Source organism: Schistocerca gregaria, chromosome 2 (genome assembly GCF_023897955.1).
Source record: "Schistocerca gregaria isolate iqSchGreg1 chromosome 2, iqSchGreg1.2, whole genome shotgun sequence".
NCBI lineage: Eukaryota > Metazoa > Arthropoda > Insecta > Orthoptera > Acrididae > Schistocerca > Schistocerca gregaria.
The window spans coordinates 784636050-784658379 of record NC_064921.1 but is presented as its reverse complement, the minus strand read 5'-3'; the positions used below and the strand labels follow the sequence as shown (position 1 = coordinate 784658379).

The 22330-nt window shown below is 43.1% G+C and overlaps 1 protein-coding gene across 2 annotated transcripts in view; it reads left to right on the top strand.

Annotated features, from left to right (window-relative positions):
- The first annotated feature begins 1461 nt into the window (after window positions 1-1461).
- Window positions 1462-22330, top strand: part of LOC126336475 (uncharacterized) — a 193052-nt gene continuing 172183 nt past the window's right edge. For both annotated transcript variants that reach the window (XM_050000215.1, XM_050000216.1), the window contains exon 1: window positions 1462-1544. In XM_050000215.1, coding sequence (XP_049856172.1) covers window positions 1469-1544 — 76 coding nt within the window. In that variant the 5' untranslated portion in view covers window positions 1462-1468. The remainder of the gene's footprint in view (window positions 1545-22330) is intronic.

The window sequence follows — 22330 nt, the reverse complement described above, 5'->3', positions numbered from 1 at the left end:
CGTATCTATACCACACCTTAGGTATGCAAGTCGCCAAGTCCAGTGCCTGTGCTTCGAATTGTTCCAAGAAGAAGTTCTCCATCACTGGACTAAGAGGACTATCCATTGCGACGCCTTCCAGCTGTTCGTAGAAATCGCCATTCCACGTGAAATAGCTCGTGGTGAGACATGCATGTAGGATCTTTGTAATGTCTTGCGGGAAAATGGAACCGATGTGCTCCAGAGCGTAGCACTTTCGTAAACATAGGAACATCAAAGCTGACCAGGAGGTTGTTTGGTGCAAGTTTCAGTTTCTTCAGCTTCTCCACGAAATGTCCTCAGTCCTTTCTGTATCACAGAGCAAAAATACCGGATGATCAAAAAGTCAGTATAAATTTGAAAACTGAATAAATCACGGAATAATGTAGATAGAGAGGTACAAATTGACACACATGCTTGTAATGACATGGTAAGCAATAAAATACAAACGTTCAAAAAACGTCCGACAGATAGCGCTTCATCAGATCATAATAGCAATAATTAGCATAACAATGTAAGACAAAGCAAAGATGATGTTCTTTACAGGAAATGCTCAATATGTCCACCATCATTCCTCAATAATAGCTGTAGTCGAGGAATAATGGTGTGGACAGTACTGTAAAGCAGTTATGGTGAGGCATTGGCGTCGGATGTTGTCTTTCAGCATCCCTAGAGATGTCGGTCGATCACGGTACACTTGCGACTTCAGGTAACTCCAAAGCCAGTAATTGCACGGACTGAGGTCTGGGGACCTGGGAGGCTAAGCATGATGAAAGTGGCTGCTGAGGACAGGATCATCTCCAAACGACGCGCACTAGAGATCTTTCACGCGTCCAGCAATACTTTGTTTTATTTTTGGTTCTAATAAAATACCATGTCAGTCCAAGCATGTGTGTCAATTTTTACCTATCTACATTATTCCGTGGTTTATTAAGTTTTTAAATTTATACTGACTTTTTGATCACCTGGTATATACCTGGGTGTCTGGCGCTAGCTGTCATCGAACACTGTCCATGTTACAGTCATTTTCCGGTGGTCAGACGATGATGGGTACCCCAACCACATCGCAAAACAGAACCAGCAACACACACGCTGACGTGGACAGCTTTTTAAACCTGACGTTTGTTTTGTGATACAGAGCTACACATGAGACAGTACAGTGAAAGAATAATTTGCTTACGACGATACGTGTAGTAGATTCTTGTGGTCTTCCCGTGGGGAAAAATGGAATTAGTCGTCATCTAGAGGGAATTGCACTCGAAGGCAGCAGTCAGCTCCTGGAAACAGTGGTTGCCTCAAGGTCCGTCCGGTTCTGAATGACGTCAGAGGAGCAGAGACCGCATGCTCGCTAAACAGCCGGCCTTGACCGCCAGATACTCTCTGGCAGGTGTGCCGTATATAGCGAGCGCTGCCACTGGTGGGACGCCACAGCGGCGACTCGACATCCAGCATGGACGGCCTCCGGGTGCTGCTGCACTTGACTGCCACCTCGCTGCTACTGCTGCTGGTCGCCACGGGTCCCGCCAGTGAGTACACACACACACACACACACACACACACACACACACACACACACACACACACACACCATTTATTGCTTCCAGCCGCGATTATAGTTTACAGTGTCAGTGTCATTATTTCTGTTTTTCTAAAAGCCTAAAATCGAATATTCTAGAGACCGGCGATTATTCTCCGTTGAAGACTTATTAGGGGCCCCCAGTGCTTAAAGCAACAGATTTCTCGGACAATTTCGGTGGGAAAAATTCTGAGTTTGTTGCGAAACATCTTGTAACGTTCCCTCTTCATTCCCTACAGTTTCATAAAGTTCCGATACTTGGCTGCTCTACACGTAACCTTCAAAATGGCGTCTGTACCGGAGGTGCGGACACTCTCATTCGAGGTGATGGACGGAACACAATTAAACACCTCACAGCACAACTGGACGTCTCTGTCGTAATGGTGACGCTCTCGTCCACCAGTTGGGAAACGGAAAACTGTGTGCCCGATGGGTTCATCGCCGCCTACGCTTCACCCGATTTCCGTTTATCCCAATCATGGACGCACTCCGCGGAAATCAGATGACGGGTGGGAGGTGGGGGGGGGGGGGGGGGGGGGGCGGGGGGGGGGGGTGTTACTGATGCAACAAGACATCGGCCAATACAATGGTACCCTGTGGGCCTCTAGGTGGCGTAAGGTAGTCGCAATGAACCGAGATTATGTAGAAAAATAGGTTCTTGTGACCAAAAGAGTGGAGGAATAACACGGTGTATTCGAATTCCGAATAAAACGAACCTGCTTTCAGAATAAAGGTGTTATATTGCTTATTGAAGGCCACTAGTAGAATGCCACAGTACCTTCAATTGACACTGCGAAAATAATAAAATGCACCAATAAATTCAACACTTTACCTTACAAAAGGCAATCTGTTACAAACTTAACGTCTAAACTATTTTTGAATCACTGAATCCAATTCTCCATCTTTTCACGCAAGTGAAACCATAGGTGAGAGTATTATACCTTGGCACACTTTTTAGATTTTTTATTTTATTTTTATATTATGGCGTTCACATTTTACCGCTGCAGTCTTTTCTTGAAATACAAAAATTTATCGAGAAATTAAGGTTTCTCCAAACGAAAGAAAATGTTCCAAAGTACAACATGTTCAAGTATCTAGAAGCAAATATTCTGTTGAAATTTAAAAGAGAACATTATTTCAGTAGTGTATTCAGTCGTCTATCTGTTACGTTATTAATCTAATTCGCAGCAGTGTTTATTAAGTGAAAACATATGAAGTAAAAGTATTATCAAAAACAAGTTACAAGTTAAATACATTTTAAAACTGAAGCTACTGGAAACTAACAGAAATTTCCATCTTCAAGACAGTCACAATTGTTAAGACACTAACGGAACTCAGTTAATTAGTAAATATCCGATGTTCCATGGAAAAAGACCTTCTGTTTCAACGTACTCAATGACGTACGATCAACGAAGTTTGACTTTACCATCTACATATCATATAAACTGATTTAAAAATATATAGAATATTTCTTGCCATATAACTCTGTATGTGAAGAATGAACAACATATTCCACATAGCTTGAGTAGGTCATACAGCGCTGAAGCGTGTAGAGCTCGAAATATTTACAAATGCCGCACAAAAAAATAACAAACTGTAGAAAGTGGCAGAAACTGTATAAAGCGGTCTCTTGTGCTCATTCCTTAATGTGATTCTGAAATCAGTCACTAGGCTGGAGTACCGATCGAGAAACGTTACGTGTTCCTAGGTGCACTGTCCTCTAGATAAAACATTCTCCCTTGCCTGATAAACAGAATGAACCGTCTAATGTGAGCAGAACATGGGTTGGGAGTAAAGCAAAGGAAGACCAAAGATATGATCAGTAGCAGGGAAGAGATTAGCGATAAACTTAAAACCAAAATCGAGGACCAGACAATAAATGAGGAAGAGGAATTCTGAAACATTGAAAGCAAAATAACAAATGGCGGGCGAAGCACGGAGAATATAAGGAACAAACTAGCAAAGGCAAACTGTGTATTCCTCACTAAAAGATGTCCGCAGCTGTCAAACATTTTGGCCTCGGTTAAGGGAAGAATTGTATGAGAGCAGACCACTATAAAGAAGCCAGTGTAGGTCTGTGCCGAAACTGCAAAAGCAGAGAATGGAAGCAGTTGAGATGTGGTACAGAAGGACGTTGGAAACGAAGTTGATGGTTAAGACAAGAAATGTCGGTAACAGTTAGTAGTAGATGAAGGGAGAGGATAATGAGACATGTGTCAGAACATCAATGAATAAGTTTTATAGTACCAGAGAGAGAGAAACAAGAGGATAAAGACTGTAGGAGATCAGAAAAATTTAAATTTTTGTTTAATTAATTGAAGTAATTGCGGTTTAATTGGATTTATGTGCTACTCTGTAAGTCGTTGGTGCATGACAGGAAGTTGTGGCAGACAATTATCAAATGTCTCAAGTCAAGAAAACGGTTCCGACAACACTTTAGATTAACAGCAAATGTGGCTGTTCTGGTATTATTATATTCGGGCACATAATTGGTCCAATAATGCTTCCGTGAACAGTGAGAGCACACAAAACTGGGCGACCATTCACAGAAGTAGGCACTGCAGATACACTCTGCTTTAAGACATACTTTACGTTAGCTGAAACATCTGTGTAAATAATATTTTCTCGAATATCAATGTCAGCAATATACGGAATTCCATGGCATCAGCGACAAACATTCTAAGACGAACGTCAGAACTAGAAGTTCATGTCCTCTTAAGAAACATTTTTATAATCAACTAGCGTTTAAACATTACCCACATGTGGAGGTACATCCAGCTCTGAAAACTAATATTTACACCTTATATATTTTTGTAAAAGACAAGAAAGCTTGATTTAAATATCTTTATTCCAGTTGCGAGTTTCGACAGAATTGTGCTGTCATATTCATATTGGCATTAAACTTAGGGTATACGTTCACATGCAAGTGTTCCCACCGGGGATCATTCTGTTTTATAAATGACAAACCACGTGGATTTTCTATTTTATTTGCACTCTATTCTCAGAATGTCTACGACGCATGTATGTAAAGATACACACAAGTGTAATTCCAGTCTGAAGATGACAGCACGATTCTGTCGAAAAAAGGATTGGAATAAAGGTATTGAAATAAAACTACCTTGCCCTTTATACAAACAGAAATAACTCCAACAACATGAGTAATTTATAAATTACACATTCGAGATAATCTGGTTTTGTTGAATTTATAATAAGTATCGAGAACACTTCGTCCAGAGCATTATTACGTGGATGGTGGATAGCAATGTGCGGCTGTTTGCTGATGATGCTGTAGTGTACAGGAAGGTGTCGTCGTTGAGTGACTGTAGGAGGATACAAGATGACTTGGACAGGATATGTGATTGGTGTAAAGAATGGCAGCTAACTCTAAATATAGATAAATGTAAATTAATGCAGATGAATAGGAAAAAGAATCCTGTAATATTTGAGTACTCCATTAGTAGTGTAGCACTTGACACAGTCACGTCATTTAAATATTTGGGCGTTGCATTGCAGGACGATATGAAATGGGACAAGCATGTAATGGCAGTTGTGGGGAAGGCGGATAGTCGTCTTCGGTTAATTGGTAGAATTTTGGGGAGATGTGGTTCATCTGTATAGGAGACCGCTTATTAAACACTAATACGACCTATTCTTGAGTACTGCTCGAGTGTTTGGGATCCCTATCAGGTCGGATTGAGGGAGGACATAGAAGCAATTCAGATGCGGGCTGCTAGATTTGTAACTGGTAGGTTTGATCATCACGCGAGTGTTACGAAAATGCTTCAGGAACTCGGGTGGGAGTCTCTAGAGGAAAGGAGGCGTTCTTTTCGTGAATCGCCACTGAGTAAATTTAGAGAACCAGCATTTGAGGCTGACTGCAGTACAATTTTACTACCACCAACTTACATTTCGCGGAAAGACCACATAGATAAGATAAGAGAGATTACGGCTCGTACAGAGGCACATAGGCAGTCATTTTTCCCTCGTTCTGTTTGTTTGGGAGTGGAACAGGGAGAGAAGATGCTAGTTGTGGTACGAGGTACCCTCCGCCACGCACCGTATGGTGGATTGCGGAGTAAATATGTAGATGTAGATGTAGATGACGTGCTTGATACTTTCATAACAATGGCCGTTATATTCAGTCGATTTTGGGAGATTTCTGTGTCAGACCGTAAAATGCATCGCCGATTTGGGCAAGCAGCTCTGCTCTGGAAGTAATTTGAATGAGATACTTCAAGCTCTTATTGTAGTGGTCTAACGGCTCGGAGGTTACAGTTTTGCAGGACGGCCACTTGTGACTGCTGTGGGATGTGATCACCAGAACTGCGGAGGGCAATAAGGTCAAGGCTGCTTACTCGACAATTATTTTCATTATAATTACCTTTCATGTAGCACTGCGATGAAAGTGGTCGAAACGCCGGTCGCAGCTGCTAAGCAGTAAGCGACGTGTGCCGAGTTAATGGAATGCTGCGCAGGTAGTGTCCACTGTCACGCGGGTTGCGTGTCAACGCAGCGGGGTTAGACGGCTGGACTGGCGGACAACGTTTGCGGCCTGAGGTGAACCCAGCACCCTCCGAGAGTGGCTTTTTTATCAGATGATGGCACTCACTGGGCGGCCTCGCCTCGGCGGATCCAGTTTTAAGCCTTCGACGACCAGGTCCAGCTGGCGTCTTGTACACTAGGGACCCGCCTACTTCGTGACACTGCTGAAGGTGAAACTTCCTGGCAGGTTAAAACTGTGTGCCGGACCGAGACTCGAACTCGGGACCTTTGCCTTTCGCGGGCAAGTTCTCTACCAACTGAGCTACCCAAGCACGACTCACGCCACGTCCTCACAGCTTTACCTCTGCCATTACCTCGCCTCCTACCTTCCAAACTTTGCAGAAGCTCTCCTGCGAACCTTGCAGAACTAGCACTCCTGAAAGAAAGGATATTGCGGAGACATGGCAATGGGTGTTTCTCTTCTGGAAACAGCTGAAGGTGTTTGTGGTAGCTTCGGCACTCATTCTTCCAGTGAGTGGCATGGCGACTCCACCGGTCGAATGCACGACACCACCTGAGTTGTCGGCATATATACTCACTCCAGCCACGCGTCCTGTAAGTGGTGTCCGTCATCTCGTCAACTGTGGAAACGCTCCACTCTGCTGAGGCAGGTAGGAGTCCAGTGAACCACTGAGCTGCAGAACGCCAAGAAGCATGTTGCTGCGCCAGTGCTGTTTCAATGCCAAGCTGCATAATTACATCGCTGGCTTGCCCGCATACTACTTGGAAGGTTGCATAGGCCTGCCTGAAGCTAATGCCACAACTTTTCCTCCCACCTTGGAAAAATTCGGTTCGTCAAATCCCAGGCTGCTGCTGAAAATTTCAACTACCGAAACAACACGGTACTAATGATCCTGCATTTTTCCTTCTGTCCCTGCAGAGCACACACTATCAAATGGCTATGTGCACTTTACGCACTGTCTGTTCTTCTTCCCTACACACTCCATCAAATGGTGTACAGTGAATGCTACTCCCAGTAGCCGGCCGCTGTGACCGAGCGGTTCTAGGCACTTCAGTCCGGGACAACGCTGCTGCTACCGTCGCAGGTTCGAATCCTGCCTCGGGCATGGATGTTTGTGATGTCCTTAGGTTAGTTAGGTTAAAGTAGTTCTAAGTCTAGGGGATTGATGACCTCAGATGTTAAGTCCCATAGTGCTTAGAGCCATTTGAGCCTTTTGCTACTCCCAGTATGTTCTGTTGCATCTGTCAAATCTTGTCGTCAATCCATTGGTTCTTCAGATAATGAACTGGGATATCTGGTGCGTGCTCTCTGCTTGCATTAGAAATAGGCCACACAAGCACCGATCAGGATTAAGAGAGTTCCCGAGGACAAAAAGTTCTATTACGATGACTCGGGTCTGTTATACACTGTGGTACTATTGAACATGATGCAAGAATTTTTCTGCGCTAAAGCGCCCGTTCTGCACAGTTAACATTTTCTCAGGGGAAACAAGTACAGTAGCATCAATAGACAGCGCTTAGGTACGTTATGACAGGTTTGGTTAAACCTGCAGAATGGATAGGAGCAGCTTCCTCTCTCCTATTCTTTAGTATGCCTTACAACTCTGTTTTTTGGACGTGAAGGGGTCTATAAGCCGAAAGCGTACGACTGTCTTCCAAGTATGGAGTTGTAACGTCACATTTACCGGTGAGGAGATCTCTACCACTTGGTGCAGACCTAAATAAGGTGAGTAAAATTTTACTGTTTTTATCTTCACAGTGTAAGGACTCATCCACATTGCCTTCAGCACTACATTGCATTATTTACTCTTGCCACTCTACAGCATTGGTCTTCGCTTTTTGTATTTTATGTCATTTTTCCGTAATTTTATCACCAAATTTTACACTGATGCACTGTTTACACCCACTCTGGGTTTCCGTGTATATAACAGTGATGGCATCTTCCATCCATACGGTACCTCGTAAGTCGATGATCCGATACTTTTGTGAAATTTTAAATTGTAAGGTGACATTATGAATAACGTATCCCAGTCATCATGAGTGTTAACACAGTAACTCACCATCTTCTCTGTCACATCCTTTGAACCGACTCACTTCTGCCAAAGTGCTTGCTCTTAATTTTACGAATTTGTAGCACAGAACGAAATGATTTGCCAGTTTCGACATGTTGGAAGTACCATGATCCATAATCAGTGTCTCTGGAGTACCAAAACTTAATAACCAATTATTAACCATGGTTTTTCACCTCTGTGTCGACTGCAGATTTGGAAAAGCTATCACTTCTATGAAGCGTAGTAAGCTATTGTTTAAACGTTAACATAATTATAATGATTTCCTGCAGACATCTTTCCAAAAGTATGTAAGTCGTCTAGAAAAATAACCTCAAACTGTTTATAGGCCTTAGGTAATCTCTGCAGCAAACACACTAATGACTTCATCCGGGTTCTTGTGCATATGGTAGTCAGTTCTTTACGTATTGTCGCACCTTCTGTTTACCTGTTCACCACCAATATTATTCGACTACCCTTCATTCTGTCGCTCTATGTCTCCGTAACCTGCTAATATATGATCATATTATAACTCTTTATTTCGCAATGTATTGGTACCAAAAATGAAGCCAGAGTCTCGACTGTTTACATAGCACTCCATTAAGAACAATTACTTGGGGCTGCATTATAAATAGCCTGTAGTCTTCATCAGCTGTTTGTGCTTTCTACCGATCTGCATAAGTGGAACCTACATCTAAATTCATGATACATTGTCTGTGTTTCCTGCTATTATCTGCCCGAGAGACACTAAAATGTGGGCAGTGCGTTTTTTCAGCCCAAGCAGCGTACGCCAGTACTAATACTACCCTGACAGGATCATAAATGCTGCCTTTGTGTAATACTGTAATGATACACCTAACTGGTGATAACCACTTTGCATGTCCACGGTAAGAATTATTTGCAATCCCTCAGATTATTCTAAATTCCTGTCGTATTAAGGATTAGGTAGGCATCTGTAACCACATGTTTGTGGATGAACTGATTTTTACAACAAAAGCAATGCTCTTTCTTTACATTTGCACTTTTGTTTGCAAAGATTACCACTGGTGCTCCTTTGAGACTGGTGCTTTCCTCAGTAATACCGTCTCCTGGGTTGATAAATTCATCCATAAGAAATTTTTCCATTAGTGGTTGCGGATGATGTGGTATACAACTCTGTTTACGGTAAACAGGCTGTTCATTTCCAGTTAGGATTCTGCGCTCTGACACTGGGGTCGCTGAAAAAGAGCCATGAGAAGTAAACTGATCCTCATATTCTAACAATAGCTGCTCTGTCACTATCTTCTCTGCTACTTCCAAGTCAGCTACCTTCTTTCTCAGCTGTTAAGCTGGTAGCTTACTTCAGCGTTGGGTGTAAATTTGCTCTGCCTCCATCTTCTTCATGCAAAATCTGCCAATTATCAGTTGGTAGTCATTTGGACATTTCCACGTCCACAGTCCCAGGACTATCTACGCTGAGGGGCTGGCTCTGAGCACTATGCGACTTAAGTTCTGAGGTCATCAGGCGCCTAGAACTTAGAACTAATTAAACCTAACTAACCTAAGGACATCACACACATCCATGCCCGAGGCAGGATTCGAACCTGCGACCGTAGCGGTCGCTCGGTTCCAGACTGTAGCGCCCAGAACCGCACGGCCACTCCGGCCGGCTACACTGAGGGGCACCACGTCTACACATACAGGACTCTTTATTCTAATTCATCATTTCCCTCTAGTGACTCTACTAAACGCAATACGTTTGCCAGTATATTTGTTTCTACAATTACCCAAATAGTTTTCCCCTAACTTGTGGTACATTATGCGACAAATTGATAGTGGCTTTGCACACCTTGTGCTTCCATGTTGAATCCGTTTGTGGGAAGGTCACGTTACAATGTGTCTTGGCAGCCAAAGGAACAGCTGAATTTTATTACACAGTACCTTAAAACAAAAACCATCTTCCTAATTGAATGTCAGTAAAAAGAGTCTAGATCTGGTTGTAGCTGAGACCATACACAAGGGCAGTTTCTTGACTGTATGAGCCACGCCGTTACGCTAACGTAGCCATTGAATTAAGTGTCCTAGACTGGGCAGCACTGATGTAGTTCAGAAACATGAGTATGTAGATGAAGTCCGTGGCTGAAGTACTTGCAAAAAATCGGCAGTTTGGACACGGTGTCTGAGGTGCTACGCTTCGACTCCTGTAGGCTGCCCTGCGGCGAATGAACTCAGATTGTGGAGCCGCATCCGTAGACGGCTCTTGGCCCAGGTAACCGTAGCTGTGAACTCTTGGTGTCGACTGACTGGCGAGCGGATGGCGACCCGCTTTACAGGGTACGGCGCTTGAATCCGAACAAACGAAACTTTTTTTAAAACCATTTTTATTAAAAACAAATGCAAATGAAATCTTTCAACAGTAACATTACTCGATGTAACCCCCTTCAACCCCGCAGTGATCGCCTACAATCTCGTCCTGAAGCGATCGCACGCGCTCTTTAAAACAGTGCTGTCCATATTCTCGAATGCTGCTTCGATAGCGGTGCGTAGGGATGTGACATTAGGGTGCCTCGTCTTATTGGTAACTACGCTCCGAACATAGTAGTCGAGGAATTTCAAATTCTGGCTATTCAGGGCCCAGAACTCCTTTGACCAGGACGTGTCAACGTTATCCGAGAGTCAGTTTTGGACTGAATGGTTCGTATGTTGTCCTCCTCTGCCATCCGACACGTTGTTCACTTGCTGACATTCAATACTAACGGCAATTTCCTCAGCGATTGCCCGTGGTCCTCCGAAATCAGCGCCTGGGCCTTTTCGATGACTGTCGCAGTTCGTGACACACGTTTCCTCGAATAAGGTTTCCTAGCTGAGATGGCGGAACCTTCCCCAGACGTCTCCGAAGCATTATACTTGGCCACAATATCGTAAACAGCTGATCTCGGATGCCCGAAGAATCGAACTATTTCATTGGGCGAGAGCGCAGCGCGGCGACTATCGATAATCACGCCTCTTTGGTTGTCATCTGCCCTTATCCGTAACATCTCGGCCTTTTTGAAGTTCTGACTGTTTACTAGGTGCCTTTGGCTTTCAAGACGCCAATCGCAACCTCCCGTGGAACTACGACATGGCGGGAAATTCAAATTGAAATTTGTCCGTATTTAAGCGACGCACCCTCCTCAACCGCCGGCGAAAGAATATCAGGAAATTGTGAAAATGTCAAGTGGGTCGCGGAGGCCAGGTAGTGCTGTCGAGAGCAGCGCTGTGTCCGGAGCATGTGGCGCCATCAAATACAGCAACAGCTGCTGCAGGCGTGACTTTCCGTATTTGAGCTGCAAGGCCCTCGGCCGACCGGCAATCCGGCGCACTTTGCTCTGTGGTTGGTGGGTGGATCGAAAGGCATCAGCCTCAATTATCACAAGAGTATGTTATCAAAAAGTGACTCTGAGCACTATGGGACTTAACATCGGAGGTCATCATCCCCTAGAACTTAGAAGTACTTAAACCTAACTAACCTAAGGACATCACACACATCCATGCCCGAGGCAGGATTCGAACCTGCGACCGTAGCAGTAGTGCGGTTCCGGACTGAAGCGCCTAGAACCGCTGCGGCGGTATGTTTTCAATGATCGATACGTCGCGAAATGGAAACCACAGTGAAAATCTAAAATGTTTTATTTGTAATATTTAAAGTCACCTTACAGCTACTTCTCTACACAGTCACCGCGCCAACTTTCCAGTACCTTCATCATAGAAGCTGTAACGTCCCCTTAGAAGAACTACTAAATTACTGTACTGATAAACCTCTTACATTATTTGATTTTCAAACAGCTGATCAAAACTGAACGTAGTCAGACATTTCGCTCTTTACCTACTCTGACTAAACTGACACAAAATATTTTTTTGCGCAACGCAATCTGACTTTCAACCATCCCTACAAAAGAATGCCCCTGACTAACATTAACCTATACCTTTCACAAATCACTTAGCTCACAAAAATCTTCGTTACTCGAACTACTGCAATACAGCGAGCGCCACTACTGCCAGCTAAATCAAAGATTCTAACTACTGAAGGCACTACCTACTGATAGGCATAGTTAGAAAATGAAAGATTTCGATAGAAAGAAACAATGTATTTACCGTAATAGTGTTCAAAAGTCATAATATATGTATCAGTTCATGACATCCAGTCTTACAAATTTACTGTCTCTGATGGACACACGTCCAGATCATCCACTCTCAAAACTCCGCCATCTCTCTCCCCACATCCATCACTGCTGGGGGCTCACCTCCAACTGCGCAACGCTACGCGTTGTTAACATCCAGCTGCCCAACACTACAATACCGAGTATTCTAACAACAATGCCAACCAGCCACAGACTGCACACAGCACAGCCAGTGATTTTCATACAGAGAGCTATGTGGCGTTACCAATATAAAACCTAAACAGCCTACTTAAAAAGGCACCCACCTGTACTTTTCGCCACTTCTCTATACTAGCCTACAGCTCGTTGTCTGTGCCAAAATGCTGTCCTCACAGCTAGCAGTTTGTGTGAGCAAGGAGGAGAAAGTCAGAGGGAATGAAGTGCGGACTGTACGGTGGATGATTAAACACTTCCAATCAAAAATCTCGATCCGGCACGTTGTTGGACCTATTGTGTGCGGCTGAGAATTGTCAAGAAGCGGGAAATGCAGCACGATTACGTTATGCGGGCTGCGTGAAATCAGATGGAACCGTTCAGAAGGCGCTTCATACTTGGCGAGAGACTTTATCGTTCTGTATAAGAAAAAAGAAATATTTGTTAAACACAGGTGAAGATCCTCACGAAAAACACTGAAGTAGAAAGGCGGTGGGGAGAACACTTCTCAGAATTACAGTTAGTCTCTCCCATGTGAGGTACCAGACAGAGTAGACAGCAAACTAGAGACCCTCCAATGAAGAAGAAACTCAACAAATAATTAAAAACCTAAAAAACAATAAAGCTTTCGGAGAAGATCAAATTAGCAGAAGAGCTAATAAAGAATGGAAGAACTGTACACGTTCAAATAATTGCAAAACTGCAAAGGAAGTTTGGTAGTATGAGAGATCACATGAAGACTGGAAAATGGCTGTAATATACCCTATACTAAAAACTAGCCTTTGGTATGTGATAATTATAAAGGGATTGAACGCCTTAATGAAAGCAATAAATTCTGTTTCAGTGTCTACTGAAGAGAATGATCCCAGTTGCAGAAGGAATTGTAGCGACTGTCAACTTCATTATCAGAAGGAACAAAAAGTTATATATCAGCTTTTTACGCTCATTTTCAGCGAGGTAATCGATATTGATTGGAAACATGACGTTGAATTCACATAGTTCTTGTTGACTGCAAAGAAAGCTAATAGCAACATACATAGGGGCACAATCACCATTTTTTTTTAAATTTTCAGTTTCCCCTAAAGTTAATATATCTAGTACGATGTGTTCAGAGGAAATATTTTTGTAGTGTAAAAATCCCCACAGGAATGTCAGTGTATTGTCAAGTCTGAACTCTTCATAGACAAGGAGACAGATTGCCACCAATATTTTTTTCAACTTAATTTTAGAAAAGATAGCCGATAACACCAAAAATTAAACCCTTCTGGAATAATACTGAGTAATACGAGCGTAACACGATGAATCGGCTTGCATACACGGACGACGGTATTCTAATATGTGGTAGAAAAGAGACCAGAGAAAAGAAGAATGGACCACGAAAGTCAGGGACAGAAGTGATTGGTGAAGAAATATAGAGAACGCATACTCTCTCCCAGGCCAAAGTTACGGTTAAGAAGAAGATGACAGCACCCAACATTACAAATGGCTATGCATTCCTTAACTATTCATGATACGTTGTGTATGCCTTCTGTCTCCCAGCGTAGGTAAATGTACGTTATGTAAAAGCTGCTCTCTGATCAACATCTGCTTTATGGCCGTAAAAAGTTTGTCTACAAACGCTAACACGTCTTCTCCTGGCTCGCTAAAAAAAAGGCGGTACTAGGGTCTAGGGTGAGTACCGAAATACTCGACAAAGATTGATGCCTCGTAATTCCTTACTTTTCTTATGAGCTTACACTCTGGATCGAGGCTCAGTGTTTTAAAACTGACTACTTCCTACAGAACTATGCAGCTCGCTGAATACTAGGAGAAGTGTTGAATAAGTAATGCAAAACTTTTTTCTCAGCCGATGTTAGTTGTACGCACGATGGCTACACATCATGTTATTCCCTGCTATTTTGGCTTCAGAACTCTCTTTTTGTTCACACTAGTGCAGTGCGACGGACTTACGCCACATTAATGTGAAGATCTGTGGGCCAGCCTACGGGTCGACATCGGAGCTAAGGCCTCGCTGCATCATCTGTAACCTTGCTCCGTTCGCACGCTGACATTTGTTGATGGCCTAGCACTGAAATATGCAGCAACTAGGGACTTGGAGAGGAAATGCATATGAAAGGAACCATGGCAAAGACACCAAGAGAGTTGTATCAAGATCGATGAACATCAGTGCCTTAACGCATCCGTACACAATTGTGCCGGCTGTTAATAAAGACAGTAAATTACCCGGCACACTCTTCTACGACTTACAGTCTGTTTAAACTTTGCCCATAATTCATCTGCGTTCATCGTACTCAACAGCGCTGTGGTTGCCTCCATTGTGGAGGGACCAGTGAAGAGGAGAAATAAGTCGCCCTCAAAACAGCGCTACAACACGAAGACCACGCTCCTCCTTTGGCTGTCTTGAGTCAACCACGAGACTTTAGATGGTTGTTAGCAGCCCACTTAGACAATGAAGTGATATCGTTTAGGTCCAGTACCTAGATGAATTATGGGCAAAATTTAAACAGATTGTAAGTCGTACTCTGGAGAAGCATGTACCGAGTAAGTCAAGTGGAGCTGCAAAACCGAACAAACAGGAACAAGCCACCGCTGTATGTCATCGACGTGCAAGCGGCAGGCGATATATTGTCACAATGTGGAAGCTCCTAGGCTTCCCCATCGGTGTGGGAGCTCCTCCCACTGGCCACAACACTAAGCCGTCGAGTGCCCTGTACTCTGCTGCGCTCGCTGCCTGACTCTCTACCACGACGTCTCTGTCAAAAGACTCAACGCCAAGATCGAGATCACTGCAGTTCGACCTCTTGTCGTACAGCTCAGGACTGTTTCAAGGATGCTCGATACAATTTACGGGATGCGCATGATAGTGGCCTATTATATTATGCACATCAAACTGCGTGCGAAATAGAGTACAATGATTTCAAGGGAAACAGTGGATGGTTCCATACCCTCAAACAGTGCTACGGAGCTGGAAGACATAAGACAATGGAATTTTAAACAAAGCATCAACTTGACGATGCACAGCAAACTGCGGAATAGGCCCGAAAATAATTGGATGAGGTAAAAGTACTTATCCCAGCGTTTTTACGAAATTTGATTTCAACTCCGACAAATAGGGATTTAAGAGGAAATTCATATGATAGGAACCCTGGAAAAGGTACCCAGAGAGTTGTATCAAAATCAATGAACATTAGTGCCTTATCGCATTAGTATTCAGTTATGCCGACTGTTAATCTGGATAGTAAATGTGCTAGTAAGTTATTTATTGTGCTGTGAGAAGATGTAGGTGCTCTTCCCCATACGATTCTTTCTCATACAGGTGATCTTGCAAGGGCACTATGGAATATTTACGTCACAGCAAGCAAGAGTGGGAAATTGGGAGAAAGAGAACAATAAATGTGGTATGAGCACTGCTTTTGGCCAATAGCAAGTCAAGATAACTTGCTTTTGTTCGGCTACTGGTCTGCATATAAAAGTAAAACCCCCTTAGAGCAAACTATCCTTCCTGGATAGAAAGTGACACTACAGCTCATACCACTGTCCTAATTCAGTCTCTCTATGATTGTCTTTTCCGTGTCTATAAAACTACTCCTTAAAGGATAGCCAGTATCATGATAAGCTCCACAACAGATTGTTTCGCATTCGGGTGCATGCCAATACATTCCATCATTTATCATCACCCAGTTACACCATGCGATTCAATACGCATTCTTTAAGAGTGGATACCTACCTGAACGTCCGCTTGCTTAGCTGGGTGTAACGTGCTCGCCTCCCGTGCAAACGGGCCCGGGTTCGATTTCCGGTCGGCTGGGGATTTTCTCCGCTCAAGGACTGGGTGTTGTGTTGTCCTCATCATCATTTCATCCTCATCACCGGCGTGCAAGTCGCCCAATGTGGCGTCGACTGAAATAAGACTCCCACCTGGAGGCCGAACTTGCCCGGAAGGGGCCTCCCGACCAACGATGCCATGTGTTCATTTCCATTTACCTACCTGAACGTCCAGCACGGTTTCTAATATCGAAGGAATTCACCTTCGATCTTGATGTTGATAACCTTTAGGTCACTGTGGCGGTCCATGTTTAATTCGGTGATCGTGGCGCAAGTTGATGGTTTGTTTTGTACGTTTCTTGAGTGCCGACTACATCTATTTTGTGTTTAATAAGCACATCCCATAGACTGTTGACCTCTGCATGTCCCGCACATCCAATTTCTGTCGGTCTCCCGATGTACGTGACAATTGGCAGTCATACACACATCAAAAAATGATTTGCATCACCCCGGTTCCCAGAACCTCTGAAGATAGACGTTCAAAGATGTCACTAAACCCGCCCAAAGATGTTAACAACCATGCATGAGCAGCGCCTATTAGACAGAGAGGGACCCGACAGCCGATCAGTTCCAGTCATTCTATCAGGAAAGAGGTACACGACTCGTGTTGTCTGTACTTCAACCACGCCTAGACGGTCAATACAGAGATTCAATCTCGTCCGCATGTTACTTTTTGCCAGGAAGGGCTCTCAACAAGGGAAGTGTCCAAGCACCTCGATGTGAACCAAAACGATGTTGTTCGGACATGGAGGAGATACAGAGAAACATGAACTGTCGATGACATGCCTAACTCAGGCTGTCCAAGAACTACTACTGCAGTGAATGACAGCTACCTACGGATTATGGCTCGGAGGAACCCTGACAGCAACATCACCATGTTGAACAATACTTTTCGTGCAGCCACAGGACGTCGTGTTACTACTCAAGCTGTGCGTAATAGGCTGCATGATGCGCAACTTCAGACGTCCGTCTCGGGGTCCATATAAGCAACCATGACACCATGCATGGCGGTACAGACGGGCCCAACAACATGCCGAATGGACCGCTCAGAACTGGCATCACGTTCTCTTCACCGATAAGTCTCGCATATGCCTTCAACCAGACAATCATCTGAGACATGAACCCTATCGAACACGCTTGGGATAGATTGAAAAGGGCCGCTTAAGGGCGACGTGACCCACCAACCACTCTGAGGGGTCTACGCTGAATCGCCATTGAGGAGTGGAACAATCTGAACCAACAGTGCGTTGATGAAGTTGTGGATAATATGCGACGACGAAATCAGGTATGCATAAGTGCAAGAGGACGTGCTACTGGGTATTAGAGGTTCCGGTGTGTACAGCAATCTGGACCACCACCTCTGAAGGTCTCGGTATATGGTGGTACAACATGCAATGTATGGTATTCGTGAGCAATAAAAATGGCTGAAATGATGTTTATTTTGATCTTTATCCAAGTTTCCTGTACATGTTCCTGACCTCTCGGAACCGAGGTGATGCAAAAGTTTTTTTGATGTGTGTATTTTTCCCGTCGTGATTGTTAGCACAACACTTCCAAATGAGCCTTACTGAAGATCGAACTTGTGATCTCGCACTCACGGAGTTCCTTGTAAGTGGTCTAAGCCTGTCAGTATAAAATCAACTGCTGTGCATCCACGCATCCACACTTCAACACTTGACCTGTTGCCCAGAAGAAAATAACTACTAACAGCTTGCTCTTGCCACACGTACTTGGACTACTAAGCAACATAAAAACATATTAGTCCTAACAGCAACCATTATTATTCTACAAACAAGTAAATATCGATGTAATGTTGGTCAGTACCCTGTTCTCAGTTACCATCAAAAATATCTGCACATTCGCAGAAAAATACCAGAAGGAAAACGGAAAACGTAAAGAAGTATACATAGCCTATATCGTAGTGCTATTAAAATAGTAATGCATTCTATTGTTTGAAATAAATTATAAGTACTCACTAAGAATTGTGCCAGAAAATTTTCAAATTCGAAATTTGGAAACATGCTACGTAGCGGAACATAATGTTATTCGCTACGTAAATTTAGCGTCCACAATGCTTGACTGAGTAAATACAAATAGTTATTTCCTGGATTCGTAGAAATTTTACAAGCTTAGGGAGAATATTACAGTTAAATATTTGTTTTATTTAAAGTCTCTGCTATTAAATGCAACAATTGCGGAAGGAAAGAATAAAACATGACTACAATAACTTCAGTGCACGCTACTGAAAGTGTCAGTTACATCGCTATACGTTAATTGTTACTTGATATCAATTTCAACGTTACATGCCGGTATGAGGGTCTAAAGTTTTCTAACGCTTGGTTCAAGAATCATGAAAGAAGGTTGTATGGACGAGGCCTCGAAACACTGGAAGGTTTAAGATAGATTATATAATGGTAAGACAGGGATTTAGGAACCACGTTATAAATTTTAAGATATTTCGAGGGCAGATGTGGCCTCTGACCACAATCTACTGGTTATGAACTGTAGGTTAAAACTGAAGAAACTGCAAAAAGGTGGAAATTTAGGAGATGGGACCTGGATAAACTGACTAATCCAGAGGTTGTACAGAGTTTCAGGGAGAGCATAAGGGAACAGTTGACAGGATTGGGGGAAAGAAATACAGTAGAAGAAGAATGGGTAGCTTTGAGAGATGAAACAGTGAAGCCAGCAGAGGATCAAGTAGGCAAAAAATGAGGGCTACTAGAACTCCTTGGGTAACAGAAGAAATATTGAATTTAAATGATGAAAGGATAAAATATAAAAGTGCATTAAATGAAGCGGGCAAAATGAATACAAACGTCTCAAAAATGAGATCGACAGGAAGGGCAGAATAGCTAAGCAGGGATGGCTAGAGGACAAATGTAAGGATGCAGAGGCATATCTCACTAGGGGCAAAATATATACTGCCTACAGAAAAATTAAAGAGACCTTCGGCGAAAACAGAATCAGTTGCATGAATATCAGAGCTCAGATTGAAACCCAGTTCTAAGCAAGGAAGGGAAAGCAGAAAGGTGGAAGGAGTATATAGAGGGTCTATACGAGGGCGAAGTACTTGAGGACAATATTATGGAAATGGAAGAGGACATCGATGACATGGGAAATATAAAACTGCGTTATGAGTTTGACAGAGCACTGAAAGACCTAAGTCGAAACAAGGAACCTGGAGTAGACAAAGTTCCGTTAGAACTACTGATAGCCTTCGGAGAGACAACCATCTGGTGAGCAAGACGTATGAGACAGGCGAAATACCCTCAGACTTCAAGAAGAATATAATAATTTCAATTCCAAAGAAAGCAGGTGTTGACAGATGTGAAAATTACCGAACTACCAGTTTTACAGACAAATGGAAAAACTGGTAGAAGCGACCTCGGAGAATATCAGTTTGGATTCCGTAGAAATGTTGGAACACGTGAGGCAATACTGACCCTACGATTTGCCTTAGAAGATGCATTACGGAAAGGCAAACCTACGTTTGTAGCATTTGTAGACTTCGAGAAAGCTTTTGACAATGTTGACTGGAATACTCGCTTTCAAACTCTGAAGGTGGCAGGGGTAAAATAAGGGAGCGAAAGGCTATATACAACTGGTACAGAAACCAGTTACAAGAGTCGAGGGGTTTGAAAGGGAAGCAATGATTGGGAAGGGAGTGAGACAGGGTTGTAGCCTATGATATTCAATCTGTATATTGAACAAGCAGTAAAGGAAACAAAAAAAATTCGGAATAAGATTTTAAATCCATGGAGAAGAAATAAAAACTTTGAGCTTTGCCGATGACATTGCAATTCTGTCAGAGACAGTAAAGAACCTGGGAGAGCAGATGAACGGAATTGCCAGTGTGTTGAAAGGAGGATATAAGATGAACATCAACAAAAGCAAAACGAGGATAATCGAATGTAGTCGAATTAAAACGGGTTATGCTGAGGGAATTAGATTAGGAAATGAGACACTTAAAGTAGTAAAGGAGTTTTGCTATTTAGGAAGTAAAATAACTGATGATGGTCGAAGTAGAGAGGATATAAAATGTAGACTGGCAATGGCAAGGAAAGCGTTTCTAAAGAAGAGAAATTTGTTAACATCAAGTATAGATTTAGGTGTCAAGATGTCGTTTCTGAAAGTATTTTAAGGAGTGTAGCCATGTATTGAAGTGAAACATGGACGATAAATAGTTTAGACAAGGAGAGAATAGAAGCTTTCGAAATGTGGTGCTACAGAAGAATGCTGAAAATTAGATGGGTAAATCACATAACTAATAAAGTGGTACTGAGTAGAATTGGGGAGAAGAGAGATTTGTGGGACGGCTTGGCTAGAAGAACGGATCGGTTGGTAGGACATGTTCTGAGGCGTCAAGGGATCACCAATTTAATATTGTAGGGCAGCGTGGAGGGTAAAAATCGTAGAGGGAGCCCAAGAGATGAATACACTAAGCAGATTCAGAAGGATGTAGGTTGCAGTAGGTACTGGGAGATGAAGCAGCTTGCACAGGGTAGAGTAGCATGGAGAGCAGCATCAAACCAGTCGCTGGACTGAAGACTACAACAACAACAACAACAACAATGGTACGTCAATTCAAATTTTCCGTTACCTTTTTCTGCTTCCCTAAATCACTTTTCGTACGTAATTCTGACATTCTTTGTTTGAGACCATATTCTTCGTGTGGCGTCATCTTGTCCACACCTGGCTTGAGCAGTGGTTTTTGTGTAACGAATGATTGTCAGTTATACAGGAAATGAAACAGCTCAGTTTAATTCGCAAAATATTACTAATAAGTAATCCGTTCTTTTGCTTGTACAATTCGCAGGCTGTGAAAGGTAAGTTTTGTCGCTGATTTCAGATTTCTATGTTACTGTTACAGATTTTTTAAATGTATGTGTGTACATGTCTGCACGAAATAACTTGGACAAAGCATGGTATTAAAGCCATTAGCAGTTGTTAGTAGTACCGGTACACTGAGGTTCCTCTTTCGAACTACGTCATTCTGCAATTGCTCTGTAGAGGTATTAACAATGTTGTGATTACAAGCCTGGGAAACGTACCTTTGCGCTGTTTTTTGCCTTAAGTTGACAACATGTGAACGTTGTAATTTTGGTTGCATTTTACGACTGATTTTCATACTGGTCGTTGTTCTATTGTACAACCTATGCCTGCCAATCATCACTCGTGGTGTTTTTTTTATTGTAAATGTGACCAACTGTAATAGTCTGCGTTACAAGACTGGTTATTGGGTAACTACTTACCTCAGTAGACTAGTTCTTAACACAGCAGGCCACTTATATATTCATATGTTGTCATCAGGTCTCAAGACTGCGAGGAGTGAAAGGACAAGTCCATAGAGGATTCGCAACAACATACTTTACACATCACAATGTAATAGGATAATAGCACGGCACACTGACACACTGAAGAGCCAGAGAAACTGGTATAGGCATGCGTATTCAAATAAAGAGATATGTAAACAAGCAGAACATGGCGCTGCGGTCGGCAACGCCTATGTAAGACAACAAGTGTATGGCGCAATTGTTGGACCGGTTAGGTGCTGCTAAAGTCGAAGGTTATCTAGATTTAAACAACTTTGAACGTGGTATTACAGTTGGCGCACGAGCCGTGGGACACAGCGTCGCCGAGGTAGCGATGCAGTGGGGGTTTTCCCATACGACCAATTCAGGAATGTAACATGAATATCAGGAATCCGGTAAAACATCAAATCTATCACATCGCTCCAACCGGAAACAGATCCTGAAAGAACGGGTCCAGCAACGACTGAAGAGAATCGTTCAATGTGTCAGTGCAACACTTACGCACATTGCTGCAGATTTCAATGTTGGGCCATCAACAAGTGTCAGCATGCGAACCATTCAACGAAACTTTATGGATGTGGGCTTTCGAGCCGAAGGCCCACTCGTGTACCCTTGATTGCTCCACGATACTAAACTTTGTGCTTCGCCCATCAACACCGACACTGACACTGTAGACGACTGGAAACACGTTGCCTGGTCGGACGAGTCTCGTTT